We start from the raw sequence: 16,789 nt of genomic DNA, 5'->3' as shown, positions 1-16,789 counted from the left end.
CGCTGTCCTGCTCACCGGTCCCCTCCGGCCCCCTCCGGCCCCTCCCAGCCCCTCCGCCTCTCCCATCCACGTGTTCCATCTTCTGAGGTCCCGCCCCTTTCCGTGGGCGCGTCGCAAAACCCGGAAGCTAATGTGTACTTCTGCGCGTGCGCGAACCGTGGGTTGTGTCCTCTCGCACCCTCAAGCGTGTCTGAAGTCGGTTTTCACCTGGGTCCCCAGCCTACCCGACTTCAGTCCTGCCTGTCCCGGGTCCCGTGTACTGGAGGCTGAGAGCTCTGCCTTGCGGAGGCCAGCGATCAAAGGGTGGCCGCCTCCGGGACCGGCGCCCGAGGCCTCCCACGCCGGGGCGTTTCCTGATGCCTGGCAGGCTGTGCCGGTGGCTGTTGTTCATCCCAAACTCACTGAATCGGAAACTCTAGGCTGAGTGCAGCAGTCGGAGTGAGAGCAAAGTATAGTTGGAGAACCACCCTCGTATTTAATTCACCTCCCAAAGCGTCCTTTTCTGTCTTTCCATAAAGGAAAAGCATCCTTGCCATTCGGGTCACGGAGACGAGAGCCTCACCTTGTTGTCTACGCTGATCTGGATTTCGGCGTGTTCGGTGAGCATGGGCTGGCATTCGCCTGAACTACGTCCCCACCTCTGTTCTCCCGGTGCGAGAGCTACTATTTAACCATAATTTTACCCTGCAGCGGGCATCCGTTTGCTACATTATATTCAGGTGCATAAAAGTGAACTGATTAATGAGTATTTTTGTAACCCTCTTCGCCGAGTGCAGCTATACATTTTAATCATTTGTCTGTAGATCTTTTTTTCATTTCACACATAAAGTGTGATCATCTGTCAGTTTCAGCGTTCTTTTCCCCCCTTGTACCTTGTATTTCATTTTATTTCTTTTTTTTAATTTTAATTTTTTATTGTTATTCAATTACAGTTGTGTGCCTTTTCTCCCCATCCCTCCACCCCACCCCAGCCAAACCCCCCTCCCTCCCCCACCTCCACCTTCCCCTCATTTTATTTCTTTAGGACCTTCATCCAGTTCAATGTAGAATACCATAGAATTTGTATCCTTGCCTTCTCGATCCCAGAGGGACTTATGCCACCACTAAATAGGATGTTTACTGTAGGTGTTCGTAGATTTTTCTTCTAGTAAAACATATTCCCTTCTAGTTCTGCTGGGTTACATTGCTATCACCAATGGACATTACTATAGATCAGTCACTGGTTGTGTCTAAGGGGATAAGTCATATGATCTTTTTCTGTTAATGCGGTGAATTATATTAATTGATGATTCCATTTTCAATCACATTTTATTGTTAGGACAAAATGAACTTGGTTTGTGATTATTCATTTCTTGAGTAAACTAACATGTTATTTGCACTAATGTGTATGAGATCTTTTCTTTTCCGAGTTGTACCCCTACAATGGAATTTTGAATTTTTTCCTTATTTAGTGAACCTGTTGGTAAAACAGTTTGTAACTTCTGTTTCCTTTGTGGGAATGTTTTAAACTAATCATATTTTTTCCTTTAGTGACTGGATATAATCAACTGCTGTATTTATTTTAGATCATTGCTGGAAAGTTGTACTTCTCTTGAAATTCATTCATTACCTTTACATTTTCATATCTATTCCCTTATTTGTTTTTTGTTATAGCCTCCCTGTAACATCTGTAATTATGACTCATTCATAACTCCTTTTGTCTGTGCTCTGTTGTTCTTAAAGAAAATTGCTACGGGTTTGTCAACTTCATTAGTTTTTAAAGGACACATTACTAGCTTTTCTGATTCTGTTTATTAGTATCATTAATTGTGCCTTGTTTTCACTTTTCTTTCTAACCCTTTATGCTGTTGTTTTCCCAACCTTATAAGTCAGTGGTTAGTCCATCAATACTGACTTTTTCTTCTCTGGGAATTGATGATACTTACAAGCATATAAATATATATACCGCACCAGCTATGGATTTCCAGTGTCATCTGACACAGTTATTTTAATTTTCTGCTTCTGTTCTTCCGCATGAGTAGTCTTCACTCGCTAAAGATAAATATGTGTGCTTTTCCTTATCCCCATAATGTGTTGCAGTTTTATGTGGCATATACCACCCCCTGATATTTTATTTTTCTGCCCTTTCACAAAAAATTATGAAGTCCAGGATTTTTCTGTTTTGTTCAGTGCTGTATCTCCTATGACTGCATGTAGTAGGGTCATGGAAATACTACCTAAATGAGTATGAACTGAAGGAGCAGGAGGTAAGGACCTTAAAGGAAGCATCCTTACTCAAGACGTAGGTCATAGTCAAGAGAAGGAGCTCAAAAATAAAACATTTGAATAGAATACTTCACTTGTCTACTCTGCATAGTGTGCCCGACAAGTTGTAGGCCAGATATTGGTAATGTTAGGGAATAAGGGCCTCACTAACAACTAAGTTGTAAGGTATATATTCAGAAATATACTCACGGGGCATTTAGACTTTGAAGATCAATAGACCTACATGCACACCCTGACAGAGAGCTTTCTAATTTTGGTAATATTGAATGTGTAGTTAATGCACTCTTTCTAAGGTTTCTCAACTACAAAGTTGTAATATATCTGATTTGCAGAGTTTCTATGAAAAATAAATAAGTTCTTTGCCAAAGGTACGGGTATCTCTTTGCAAAGTCATTCTCACATCATCGTTGCTCAGTGAAAAATGTTATTAATATAGTAAAGAATATCACAATTTTTATTGGCTTTAAAGTACATACTGGATCCACTGCAGTGGAAGAAACAGTTGTGTTTTCATTGTTTGAAAATGGGCAAAACATTATTTGAATTTGGGCAAAACACTGGAGGTACTGCTATTAGAGACGACACTCATTGCTCACGTAGGTATACTTTTTTGGCTGCTTCTGTACAGGCAGAATTTAGCATGAGACTTACAGTGTGGCAGTCTTCTCTGCCTCCCGTATGTGGAATTTAGTCAGCTGATGCTCCTTCTCAAAAACCAGGTTTCAGGAACCCTACGGCCCATGGGGGGAGGGTCCAGGGATGAGGGGCTGAGCAGTAATGCCTGCTGGCCTGTCAAGGGGTGCCGAAGTAAGAACTCTGGTATATGTCAGTGCTTTCTTGGGTTTGAGACAGAATGTATATTCTTAGTATATTCTGAAGGTTGAAGGTATTGCCTGATAGTTTTTATGCTTTTCATTTTCATGGGCAAATAGACAGCAAAGCTTTTAGACTTCAGTTAACTTACTTGCAAAGTGGGACTCTTAACGTTTTAAAAAAATGATCAATAAGAACCAAAGCACAGTTTTTTAGCTCTCGACGAGGTAAGATTGTTTGACCTTCTTACAAGATCAGTGTGTGTTTTCTTGGTTGTCTTGGGCTTATGCATGTGTGCGTGTGCGCATGCCTGTGTGTGTTTGTTGAGGAGAGTGGTCACCATAATGTGCTGTAGCATCCAGGCTCCTAAGTGTGCAAATTATGGGGAAACCTAGATTATCATGGCGTCTTTCTCCTGCCTCAGCTGTAACTTCTCAATACTTTGCCTTTCTTCATGAAGGGAACATGGATGAAGAAAGAAGAGCTACTGAGTTACAGAAAGACATGACACAGGTAGGTGAGAGCTAATAATTCCCCAAAAGAATATTCCCATTTCACCAGTTCATCGATGTAATTGTTTAGGGCAGGATCAGCAGCCTTTTCTGAGTTGGGCCACAGAGTAAGTATGTTAGGCTTTGCAGGCCGGAGTGTTTGTTGGAACTCAACTCCGTCATTGTAGTGTGAAAGCAGCCATAGACGACATTACAGACGATGTGTACACGTTCTACTGTGTTCCAGTAAAACTTGAATTACACAAGTAGGTGGTGGGCTGGATTTAGCCCATGTGCCATAGTTCGCTGACCCCTGGCTTAGAGTATAAGAAAATATGGACAGCTGGGGGCCTGGGTTGAAGGTTGCAGGCTCCTGGGTTTATTTAAGAATGAAAAGCTTCCTTTCTCTCAGTGTGTTTTTATTCATTAAAACCTCATCCAGATTTGCCCCAGTGTTTCATGTTGTGCCGCTTGCCATAGTGGGGGAGAAGGAAGCAGGTGAAATTGTTTCTGTAACAAGGAATTGTTGGTGTCAGTGTGGAAGTTCTGTAGGTCCTCAACATTATTGATAGGTTCTGCGGCTTTAAGCAGAGCAATTTCACCATAGGCTAATTGATATAAACAAGCATTAAGTTCCCCCAGCATCTCATCAATGTTATAGTAAAATGAAATCACTTGAGGACCTGCTGTAATTCAACTTCAGGGCATTTCTCTCATTTTTGCTATATGCTCTGGACTGTTCTGGATCATTATAAGACTGAAATGATTTGCCATCACATTATAGAGAAATAGATTGAGCATTTTAGAAGTGTTAAGTGTGGGGACAGGATTCAATCCCCCAGGAAGGATGTGTGGGAAAACGAAAGAGATCTGATGGCTGCATCCCGTCAATGTTAGGAGACCATAAAATTTTTGGAACTTCCTGTGAATGGATTCTCAGTTCCCACATATTTTCAGCATCGTGCATCCTCCTGAACACATTTGGGGAATTGGTACGTTTCTGTACAGAGTATGTGTGCTATTTCAGGACTCAGTGGTCTTTGAGGATGTTGCTGTGGCCTTTAGCCAGGAGGAGTGGGCTTTGCTGGATCTTGCTCAGAGGAGCCTCTACAGAGAGGTGATGCTGGAGAACTTCCGGAACCTGGCCTCACTAGGTAAGAATGGGCAACATTCTTTTATTTAGTTGTTTAGAAAACAAATCTGACAAATCAACCCTATTCCTTATTCTAGGATTCAGGCTGAGGAATTGGAACACATTGGTAAACAAGACAGATGTGGTCACTGACCCCAAGCAACTTAGAGTCTAGTGACTTCACCATAAAAATAAACATCTGTGTGTTGAACTGACTTTCTTTTGTGGTTGAAAGCCTCAGGCTTATTAAGTGCTGAAAGTGTGGGTGTAGACTTCAGGGTTCACTTAGGAGCACAGGGAGATTTATCATTTGGGACCTTTTGAGAATTTTTCTGACATCAGTGCCATTTACCCAAAGACCATCAGGAACACACCTAAAGTTAAACAGGTTGGGTTTATTACTCAGTGCAGTGAAGGAGAGCATGACGTAGGGAACTGTGGGGTGTCACAGTAAGAGGGTATTAGAAAGTACATATTATAGGATTTGAACTTTGGTTGAGTGATTTGGGGATTGTCTATGGAAGCAGGCTGTATTAGATTCCTAGGCCTTTTGTAACAAAGTGCTATGATTTGGGTAACTAAAAACAAAAGAAACATATTCTTTCACATTTCTGGAGCTGGAAGTCCAAAACCAAGGTGTCAGCAGGGCCATGCTCCTTCTGAAGGTTCTGTGGAAAAAGGCCAGGCTCTCTCTTCCTGGCTTCTGGTGGTAGCCAGCAATCCTTGGTTATGGGGAACCGTTCCAAGTGTGGGAAATGTGGCCCAGCGCCCACTTGGAAAAGCCAGTGGGGAGCAAGGTTTGGTGGGCAGGACCCACGGCCACGGATGGGTTCTCCCGTGGGGATTCAGGCCCTCATTTTACCTAGACCGCTAGTAGGCTTGCTTTTGCTAAAACTCCATCACCCTGAATTGAGGCAGCAAATGTTTACTGCATATCTTTAAAGTAACTTCCTAAAATCTATGCTAAACCTCCCAAGGATGAGTATAACCAGCTTAACCACTTTTTCCTTTACATTTGCAAATATCCTTCCTCTTTTATGTAATTAGCAACACCCTCTCCTTTGTTTTCTGTAACCGCCTAAAGCGAACTTGTGCATAGTAAATGAGGATCATCCTCAATGTAATGTTCCCAGAAAAACATTAAAAGCCTGTCAAGGCAAGGGTCGATGAGCTCTCCTCTGGAGAGAGGGGCCACGCTGTCTCTTTTCCTCCACAGGACTCGGTCGTCCGTGTGTATTTGTCTATGGCAGCTACAACACAGGATCCTACGGGCCAGGATCCACCCCACTTGGTATTTTTGACTTGCAGATGTATCACTCTAATCTCTGCCTCCATCTTCAAACAGACTTCTTCTGTCTCTAAGTCTCTCCCTCTTTATAAGGACACTAGGTTATGGATTTAGGGCTCACCCTACTCAGGTGTAATTTCAGCTTAACTTAATTACATCTGCGATGACCCTATTTCCAAATAAGGCAATACTGTAAGGTTCTAGGTGGATGTGAAATTTTTAAAGGAATATATTTATTTAGTTTTAGAGTGGCTTTAGATTTACAACAAAATGGAATGGAAAGTGCGGAGATTTCCCTTATACTTGTTTACCTGACACACGCACAGCCTCCCCTGCTGTCAGCGTCCCCCAGCACAGCAGGACATTCGGTATAATTGGTGAATCTACACTGACACATCATTATTGCCCAAAGTCCATAATTTACATTAGACTCCACTCTTGGCGTTGCACTTCTGTGGTTTGGACAAATATATAATGACACTTGCCCACTGTTATAATATTATACGGAGTAGTTTTACTGTCTCAAAGATTGTCATTGCCATGCTGATTCATCCCTCCTTCCTTTCAAATCCCTGGTAACTTTTGATCTTTTTACTGTTTTCTCTTTTTGAGAATGTCATGCATTTGGAATCATACAATATGTACACTTTTTACAATGGCTTCATTCACTTAGTAACATGCATTTGTAGTTCTTTCATGTGTTTTCATGGCTTGATTGCTTATTTCTTTTTAGCACTGAATGCAATATTCCATTGTCTGGATGTGCCACAGTCTACTTATCCATTCACCTACTGAAGGACATCTTTACTGCTTCCAAGTTTTGGCAATTATGAATAAAGCTGCAATAAAACTGTGTGCAACTTTTGTGTGGACATGTTTTTAACTCCTTTGGATAAATTCTGAAGAGCACGATTGTCTGATCATATGGGAATTTTGTGTTTAGTTTTATAAAAAACCTCCAGCTTGTCTCCCAAGGTGGCTGTACCATTTTGCATTCCCACCAGCAATGAATGAGAATTCCTGTTGCTCCACATGCTAACCAGCATTTGGTGTTGTCAGGGTTCCAGATTTTGGCCATTCAGATAGGTGTGTAGTGGTATCTTATTATTTTAATTTGCATTTCCCTGATGACATATGATGTGGAGCATCTTTCCATGTGCTTATTTGCCATCTGTATTCTTTTTTGGTGAGGTGTCTGTTAAGGTCTTTGGCCCAGTTTTTAAATTGGGTTTTTTAACATTTTGAGTTTTAAGAGTTCTTTGTATATTTTGGATAACAGTTCTTTATCAGATATACCTTTGGCAAATATTTTCTCACAGTCTGTGGCTCGTCTTTTTATTCTCTTGACATTGTATTTTGCAGAGCAAAAGTTTTTAATTTTAAGGAAGTCCAGCGTATCAATTCTTCCTTTTGTAGATCACGCCTTTGGTGTTGTGTCTAGTGAGTCATTGCCAAGCCCTAGGTCATCTAGATTTTTCTTCTGTTATCTTTTAAGAATTTTATAGTTTTGCATTTTAAATTTAAGTCTGTAATCATTTTTTGTGAAAAGTGTAAGGTCTATGTCTAGATTCATTTTTTGGATGTCAATGTCTAGTTGCAGTCTTTGTTGAAAAGACTATTTTTTTCCCTCCACTGTATTGCCTTTGTGCCTTTGTGAAAGATCAGTTGACTGTTTATGTGGATCTACTGAGGACCCTCTATTCTGTTTCATTGACCTATTTGGATGGAATTTCGAGGAACACTGTTCAACCCAGTTGGATTGAACCCAGTTGGGTAGATTGGGTAAAGTGGGGAAATTCTATTATTGGGTATTTTGTGGGTGGCACAGTGACTTTCCTTTTTCCATGTCCTTAGACTAAATTATGAAGTGGCCGTATTTCATTTCACTGTGGTCTCAGAGTAACCTTGTCTAAGATTGGTATTCTGTGAGATTATGCTTAGTAGGAGAACAAAATGTCCCAGCTGTATCAGACCAACTTTTAATAATATTGAGGATTGGATATGAACATCATATCAGTTCTAGACATCAACGGCTATGTTGCAGCTCCTCCCTGCCCTTAAAATTTTTTTTGACAAACATTTTGTTGCAATTAAATTCACACTTGCCCCATCTTTATAGTATCAGAAGACCAAAGTTTTGGCCTTGCCTCATGGAAATGTTTATGGTTCCTCCTTGCTTTCCTTCATGTGATACGCCTTTCTGCATTGACAGGGTATCCCCTGCATATACCCTGTCTCATCTTCCAGTGGAAGCAAGAGGACGACCTGGAGAAAACACCAGGAGGGCCTATTGGGGGGCGGCACCAGGAAGGCAAGAATTCTGGGGAGAAAGTGTCCTGGTTGGGGGATATCACATTTGGAAAAATCAAATAAAAGCGAGGTGAAACTGTTTTTTTTGAGAGGCAGATTTTCCACAGATACCATTGATTACTGTTTTAACTTTTTATTAGTCCTCTCACACTTGTTTTTGGGAAAGACTTTCCATGTTTCCTCTTTGTAAGTTAGTATTTGGTCATATACATTTTTATCCAGTTCCTTTTTGCTTTGTTCTCCTGATAATATCCTATTCATGTTATCATCAGTCTCAATCTGGAATTTTTTGTTAGTCACTTGCTTACTGTTTTGACCCTTGTGGTTATCACCAAAGTCTTGACCTAGTTGCTCTGCACAAGCCCTTTGCTCATAGGTTCCTTTACCTTTTATTTCAGGTTTTGAGACTCAACTTAAAAGTAATGAATCAGTTATTTCACAAGATATTTATGGAGAAAAAATATCTGACGAACAGAAAATAGTAAGATTCAAAAGGAATGATTCCTGGCTGTCCATTTTATACAAAAACTGGGAATACCATGTTGTTGATGATAAGAACAAAAACCACGAGAGGCATCTGAGGTGAGTGCCATTCATGTAAAAGAAGGTAGTGCCTCAGAAGAGAATCTTAAAATGTCACAAAAGTTAAAAAACATGTTTATAAATCTTGGTCAAAAATTGTGATTTCATAAAGAATTTTCACAAGATTTTTCCCCCCACAAATGAGACTGAGATCTTCAATGTTTAACATATAATTCAGATTAAGCAATTATGAGAAAAATCCCATAAGTCAAAAAAACTCAGTGATAAATATTGGCTGTTACAGAGCCCTCTGCAGGAACTTTCAGCTGATAACCTGACAGAGCAAAAGACAGATGTAGTTACAGAAAATGATAGAAGTATATTGGTTACTAATGATGTGCTTTTTATTTTTCAAAGAAGTCATGTGGTGGAGAATGTCTATGGTTGTAACGAAGAAAATCAGTGTGGACAAACCTTCAGCCAAATTTCAAATCTTAATATACTCAAGAGAACTACTGAGGTAAAATTGTATGAATGCCATGAATGTAAAAAAGTCTTCATGGATCGGTTGTCTCTTAGGAACCATGTCAGCTCTCACACTGGAAGCAAGCCCTATCAGTGCAAGGAATGCGGGAAGGCTTTTCATTTTCTTGCTTGTTTCAAGAAGCATATGAAAACTCCCACTGAAGAGAAACCCTATGAATGTAAGGACTGTACCAAAGCCTTCGGTTGTTCTTCATTCTTTAGGGCACATATGAAGATTCACACTGGAAAGACAAACTATGAATGTAAGGAATGTGGAAAAACCTTCAGCTGTTCTTCCTCCCTCACGGAACACAAAAGAATTCATAGTGGAGATAAGCCATACGAATGTAAGGAATGTGGGAAGGCCTTTAGTTGCTCTTCCTCACTCTCCAAACACAAAAGAATTCATAGTGGAGATAAGCCATATGAATGTAAGGAATGTGGGAAGGCCTTTAGTTCTTCCTCCCACCTTATAATACATATAAGAATTCATACTGGTGAGAAGCCTTATGAATGTAAGGAGTGTGGAAAGGCCTTCAGTGAGTCCTCAAAACTCACTGTACATGTCAGAACACACACAGGAGAGAAACCCTATAAATGTAAGGAATGTGGGAAGGCCTACAATTGTCCCTCCTCCTTAAGTATCCACATGAGAAAACACACTGGAGAGAAACCCTACGAGTGTCTGGAATGTGGGAAAGCCTTCTATCTTCTCACTTCCCTTAATACACATGTGAAAAATCAAAGTAGAGAGAAACCCTACGAATGTAAGGAATGTGGAAAAGCCTTTAGCTGTCCCTCATCCTTTAGAGCGCACGTGAGAGATCACACTGGGAAGATACAATACAAATGCAAGGAATGTGGGAAGGCCTTCAGCCGCTCCTCATCCCTCACAGAACACCTGAGAACTCACAGTGGAGAAAAGCCGTATGAATGCAAGGAGTGTGGGAAAGCCTTTATTAGTTCCTCCCACCTTACAGTACATGTCAGAACTCACACTGGAGAGAAGCCTTATGAATGTAAGAAATGTGGAAAAGCCTTTATTTATCCTTCAGCTCTTAGGATTCACATGAGAACGCACACTGGGGAGAAACCCTACGAATGTAAGGACTGTGGGAAGGCCTTTCGCCATTCTTCATACCTTACTGTACATGCCCGAATGCACACTGGAGAGAAGCCGTTTGAGTGTCTGGAATGTGGGAAAGCCTTCAGTTGTCCCTCATCCTTTCGGAGACACGTAAGAAGCCACACTGGAGAGAAACCCTATGAATGTGAGGAGTGTGGGAAAGCCTTTGTTTGTCCTGCTTACTTTCGAAGACACGTGAAAACCCACACTAGAGAAAGCATGTAAAGGTAAAGAATAGGGGATTGAAAAGTCTGCAAGTCTTTTCAATCTCAGGCAGCATGTGAGCTCTCACACTGTGGAGACATCCTGTGACTGAGAACATGGGACATTGTCGCTCGTGTTTGAAGACATTTGAGAACTCAAAACTGGGAGAAACCCTTTGTATGTAAACCATGTGGTGATGCTTTCCTGATATCACTTGTAAGTCAAAATCGTAAGAAATAAGTGTACAAGAAAATTCATACTAGCAGCAAAGATCAGTGCCTCACCCTCACAGTGGAATGTTGACTCACTGACTTCTGGTTTTTATTTTCTGATACGAATATTTAAGGTGATAAATTTCCCTCTTAATTCCTTTTAGCTCTAGTATGTTTTATTCCGAGGTGCTTTTATTTTGGTTCAGATGTAATTGTTACTTCCATGACTAAGTCTTGGAGTATATTTTTTCATGCACAGGCAGGAGTGGTCCTTTTTTATTAGTTTCTGATTAACTCTCATGCTCTCTAAGTGTGCAGTGATTATGGTATGGACACGTTGGTATTTATAATTTATTGTATAATTTTTAATTGATTTTAGAGAGAGATAGGAAGGGAGAGAGAGAAAAACATCAATTTGTTGACCCACTTATTTATGCATTCATTGGTTGATTCTTGTACATGCCCCGACCAGGGATCAAACCTGCAACCTTGGCATATCAAGACAATGCTCTTACCAACTGAGCTACCTGACCAGTTTTTTTTTGTAATTGGTAATTGCATTTTGATCTAGTATGGCAGATACTGGAAATTGCCTACTCAATATTTCTCCTCCCCTTTTTTTATGAGAGAAACTACAGTTTTTGAAGTTAATAATTTTTTACTATTCAGTGCTTTTGCTGTCTAATAAGTACTTTCTCAGCAGAAATTAATAAGTGCGTTCAGGTCTTAAAAGAAGTGTCTCACCTGGTATGTTGTTTTTGTATTTCATTCTTTGCTCTTGCTCATGGCTGGGAATTGGACCCAATGTTTTGAGAGTAAAAAGAAAGCAAGAAGTAAAGTTGAGTGGGCTGGCTTCTGTGTGTTAATTTGGGCATGGCTGGACCCCACTTCCCAGAATCACTTACTTATGCAGTTTAGGTTAGAGTTGTCTAAAACAAACAATTTGTATGTGAATTGGAAGGCAGAAATAGAATCTCTTATTTTTAGTTTAGTGAGGCCATGAGACAGGGAGACAGAAGCATAGTACCTGGTGGGCTCTAGTTTCCAGCTCATTTTCCTGATTATTGGCCCCAGCAATTAATATTAGCTCAAGTGGAACGTACAGTGCTTGACTTAAGTTACCTGAGAAGCAGCCGTTCCATAGACATCTCTGTAAGTTTCTCCATCATGGCCATTCACAGCCTTTTAGATTTTTGGCAAGTTTTAGCATTACCGATATTATAGTCCCTCTGGCATACAACTGATTACACAGAGTTGGCCCCAGTTTGGAGCAAGACTGTTGTCATCCCCACAGTCCAGTTCCGTTATGTCACTCTGCTCAAAGAGGAAGTATATCTCTGTAAGTTCACTGTGGTCCCCAAGCAAGCCGAGCTGTGGATAGTGAGGAAAATTAGGTATAATTGAAATAAGTCTCAGATAGGGTGCCGTCCCATTTTAGTGGAGGAAGATTTATATTTGACACTTTCAAACAAGGAAGATTTTATCATTTTTTTAAATCTGGGAAGATGAAAGTATTTGGTTTATGCTTCAAGTGCATTCATCAAACTTTTCCTTTCCATTATATTTCCCCTTATCTCTAAGAGTGCAGTCCTGTGCCGCATACGACATTTCAGTCAACAACGGGTGGCATGTCTGATGGTGCTCCCATACGATTATAATGGAGCAGAAGAATTCCTGTCGCCTGTACATTCTGTGATATTTGCACAATGATGAAATTGCCAAATGATGCATTTCTCAGAACGTGTCCCAGTTGTTGAGTTGGGCAGCACTGTATACCTGTAGCACTTTCCCTTAATCACTTTTTTATTGTTTTATTGAGGCATATATGTGTACTAATGTGCATGAAGTGTGTTAATCTTGATGAAATTTCACATAATGTTTACATCCTGATAAACAGGACATCGCCAGGACTCCTGAAAGTTCATTCATCTTCCTTCTCAATAAGTGCTCCACAGAGGCCAGCCCAATTTTTACTTTTATTACAGTTTATTAGGATTGCTTATTCTTGATTTTTGTATAAATGTTAAGATACAATATGTACAGTTATGCGTTTGGATTCTTTTCTCACCGTAATGTCTGTTTGCCTTTTAATTGCTCTTTGGCAGCCTAGTACATCTCTCTTGGTAAATGCTTTACCTGTGGGAGTAAGATTAGTGAATCCAAGGGTAGATTTTATACTTCGTTTTGGTAGGTATTCTGCTTTTTCAGAAAGGTTGATCCCACCTATAATCCTAAAAGCAACACATGAAAATTCCAGTTATTCCACTTATCTGGTCAGCACTTTCTAATTTTAGCCATTCAGCAGAAGATGTGGTGATGTCTTGTTTTTGGTTCTAATTTGCATTTACCTGACATGTCATGGTGTTGAGTACTCTTTTATGTGCTTGTTGACTATTTGGATATCTTTTATGAGTGCATCTATTAAAGTATTTCACCATTTTTGAAAAAAATTTGAAGGATTTCCTTCTGGTTACTTGTCCTTTATTGTATGTATGTATGTATCTGTATAGTTACATACATATATATGCCATGTGTTATATATTATATATATTATAATATGTATATTACATATACGTGTATTGCAGAAAACTTTTCCCAGGCTCAGGCTTGTGTTTTCTTTCTTTTCATTTTGTTAGCTATAAAGGGAATTTATTGTTTTGATTACTGGAAAGTCCTTGGGTATATTTGGCTTCAGGCATGGCTGGGTCATGGGGCTAAAAACATATTATCTGGATGAATTCCATTTCAATGTCTTGGCTGTTCATCTTCCTGTACTAGCTATTCTCCTTGGCAGGCTTGCTCTCTTCACAGTGGGCCCCAGACGATTCAAGTTGCTTTTTTTCCTGGTTGAATTTTCCGGGAGAAGAGAATGATGGTCTTTTTGAACAATTCCATTATGCTTATGGCGATTGAATGTGATTGACTCACTTACCCACTGTTTTCTCCAGGAATTTAATATTCTCATTTCTTTGTGACTGGCTTTCACTCTCATCCAAAAACTAGAATAGAGTCTACACTTGCCTTCCCTATTCACCATTTGTTTGTATATTAATTTTAGAATCTCTCATCAATTTTACAAATAAATCTGGGACTATGCTTGGAATCGCACTGATTTTATAGAATAACCTGAAGAAAATTGACATCTTTACAATATTGAGTCTTCCTACCGATGAATGTAATATAATTGTACATTTACCTAGGACATCTTTAATTTCTTTTTTAAAGGTATTCTTTTAAAAGACTATTTTATTGGTTATGCTGTTACAGTTGGCCCAGATTTTACTCCCCTTTATCCTCCTCTGCCCTGCAACCTCCCACCAGCATCCCTCCCCGCCCTCCCCCCTTACTTCATGTCCGTGGGTCATACTTATAAGTTCTTTGGCTTCTCCATTTCCTACACTATTCTTAACTTCCCCCTGTCTATTTTCCACCTATCATTTATGCTACTTATTCCCTGTACCTTTCCCCCCTTCTCTCCCCCTCTCACTCTCCTGTTGATAACCCTCCATATGATCTCCATTTCTGTGATTCTGTTCTTGTTCTAGTTGTGCTTAGTTTGTTATTTGTTTTTGATTTTTAGGTCCAGTTGTTGATAATTTTGAGTTTGTTGTCATTTTACTGTTCATATTATTGATCTTCTTTTTCTTAGATAAGACCCTTTAACATTTCATATAATAAGGGTTTGGTAATGATGAACTCCTTTAACTTGACCTTAACTGGGAAGCACTGTATCTGCCTTTCCATTCTAAATGATAGCTTTGCTGGATAGAGCAATCTTGGAAATAGGTCCTTGCCTTTCATGACTTCAAATACTTTTTTCCAGCCCCTTATTGCCTGTAAGGTTTCTTTTGAGAAATCAGCTGATAGTCTTATGGGAACTCCTTTGTAGGTAACTTTGTCCTTTTCTCTTGCTGTTTTAAGATTCTGTCCTTATCTTTAATCTTGGTAATTTAATTATGATGTATCTTGGTGTGTGTTTCCTTGGGTCCAACTTCTTTGGGACTCTCTGAGCTTCCTGGACTTCCTGGAAGTTTCCTTTGCCAGATTAGAGAAGTTCTCCTTCATTATTTTTTTAAAAAGATTATTTATTTATTTATTTTTAGAGAGAGGAGAAGGGAGGGAGAAAGAGAGGGAGAGAAACATCAATGGGTGGTTGCCTCTCACACACCCCCTACTGGGGACCTAACCTGCAATCTAGGCATATACCCTGACTGGGAATTGAACTGGCATCCCTTTGGTTCACAACATGGCACTCCAAGCCACACCAGCCAGGGCTCCGTCATTATTTTTACAAATAAGTTTTCAATTTCTTGCTCTTCCTCTTCTCCTTTAGGCACCCCTATGATTCAGATGTTGGAACGTTTAAAGTTTTCCCAGAGGTTCCAAAGCCTCTCCTTATTTTTTTGAATTCTTGTTTCTTCATTCTGTTCTGGTTGAATGTTTATTTGTTCCTTCTCTTCCAAATATTTGATTTGAGTCCCAGTTTCCTTCCTGTCACTGTTGGCTCCCTGTATATTTTTCTTTATTTCACTTTGCATAGGCTTTACTTTTTCCTCTATTTGCAGCCATACTCAACCATTTCCGTGAGCATCCTCATGACCAGTGTTCTGAACTCTGCATCTGATAGGTTGACTATCTCCTTGTCACTTAGTTCTGTTTCTGGAATTGTGATCTATTCTTTCATTTGGGTCATATTTCTTTGTCTGGGTGTACCTGCTATGTTGTAAGGGGCAGAGCCTTATGTGTTCACCAGGGCAGTGCAACCCACCTCACTGCTTTGTGGCACTGTATGTTGGGGAGGGATCTGAGAAGGAACAATGCCACTTGCTTGGCTCTCACCCTGCTTTCAGTCACTTCCCCCTCTACCCACAAGCAAATTGGGCCCTTCTGCTGCTGACTCCTGGGTAGGTGGGCTTGTTTATGTTCTAAGACCCTGTGGGTCTCTCCAACAAACTCTCCTGTGAGGCTGGGAGATTGTCCTGCCACCACAGCCCCCACGTTCCAAGGTTTTTACAGCCAGAGGTTTTGAGGCTTTCTTTTCTCGTGCCAGAACCCTGGCTTGTGTTGTCTGTCTTGCTCCCCAGTTGTTCCTCCCAGCTTATCTGCACATGAATGTGGGTCCTCCCAGTCCACTAGCCACCATCTAGCCAATCCTTGCTGTGAGTCCTCTCCACCCTGCCTGCCTGTCTCTGCCACTCCTACCAGTGGATGAATGTGTCTTTAACTTCTTGGTTGTCAGACTTCCATACAGTTCGATTTTCTGGCAGTTCTGGTTGTTTTTTAAATTTTTTATTGCCCTTCTTTAGGTTGTGTGAGGAAGCAAAGCATATCTACCTATGCCTTCATCTTGGCTGGAAGTTTTTTGTCTTTAATTTCTTTTAACAGTTTTATAGTTTTAATTGTAGAGGTATTGAATACTTTTATTTAATTTATTTCTGGGTATGTAGTATGTTTTGATTTGTAAATATTTTAATTTATTTTCTCTTTGAATTTTTTAGGCTAGCACATAGAACTGCAATTTCTTTGTGTACATTGATCTTTTATCCAGTGACATTTATAAATTTAGTTATTCAAATATTTATGGCTTATTTTGGATTTCTGTGTATACAATACTGTCAATACCAATAAAAGAAATTCAGAACTTTATCTTTTCTTTTTCTTGCCTCATTGCTTTATAGTGGTGAATAGAAATGAAAACAAGCATCTTTGACTTGTTTCTGTTCTTAGGGGAAAGTTTCATATTTTACCATTAAGTATAGTAATAGCTGTAAGGTGTTTTTATAGTTGTAATAGCATCTTTTAGGCAAGCTCTAGATATCTTTTTCAAACAACCACATTATATGGTCTCCCTGTGTAAAAAGGAAGGAGAAAATCCAGTTAATACAGTATGAGAGACCAAGA

General features: G+C 39.9%; 1 protein-coding gene across 6 annotated transcripts; it reads left to right on the top strand.

Annotated features, from left to right (window-relative positions):
- Positions 1-157: 157 nt before the first annotated feature.
- Positions 158-16,517, top strand: ZNF699 (zinc finger protein 699). Of its 6 annotated transcripts, none has more exons than XM_045192464.2 (5): positions 158-599; positions 3,539-3,591; positions 4,597-4,723; positions 8,698-8,881; positions 9,239-16,517. In XM_045192464.2, exons 2-5 carry the CDS (start codon positions 3,544-3,546, stop codon positions 10,695-10,697), a joined length of 1,818 nt encoding a protein of 605 aa, XP_045048399.2. In that variant the 5' UTR covers positions 158-599; positions 3,539-3,543; the 3' UTR covers positions 10,698-16,517. The 6 variants fall into 6 exon arrangements, with proteins under 6 accessions (XP_045048399.2, XP_045048398.2, XP_045048400.2 ...); XM_045192463.2 differs by having other exon boundaries at positions 158-651; XM_045192465.2 differs by having other exon boundaries at positions 158-719.
- Positions 16,518-16,789: the final 272 nt, after the last annotated feature.

Source organism: Desmodus rotundus, chromosome 9 (assembly GCF_022682495.2).
Source record: "Desmodus rotundus isolate HL8 chromosome 9, HLdesRot8A.1, whole genome shotgun sequence".
Classification (NCBI taxonomy): domain Eukaryota; kingdom Metazoa; phylum Chordata; class Mammalia; order Chiroptera; family Phyllostomidae; genus Desmodus; species Desmodus rotundus.
Note: the sequence above shows the minus strand (reverse complement) of the source record. Positions and strands in the feature narration are given on the sequence as shown.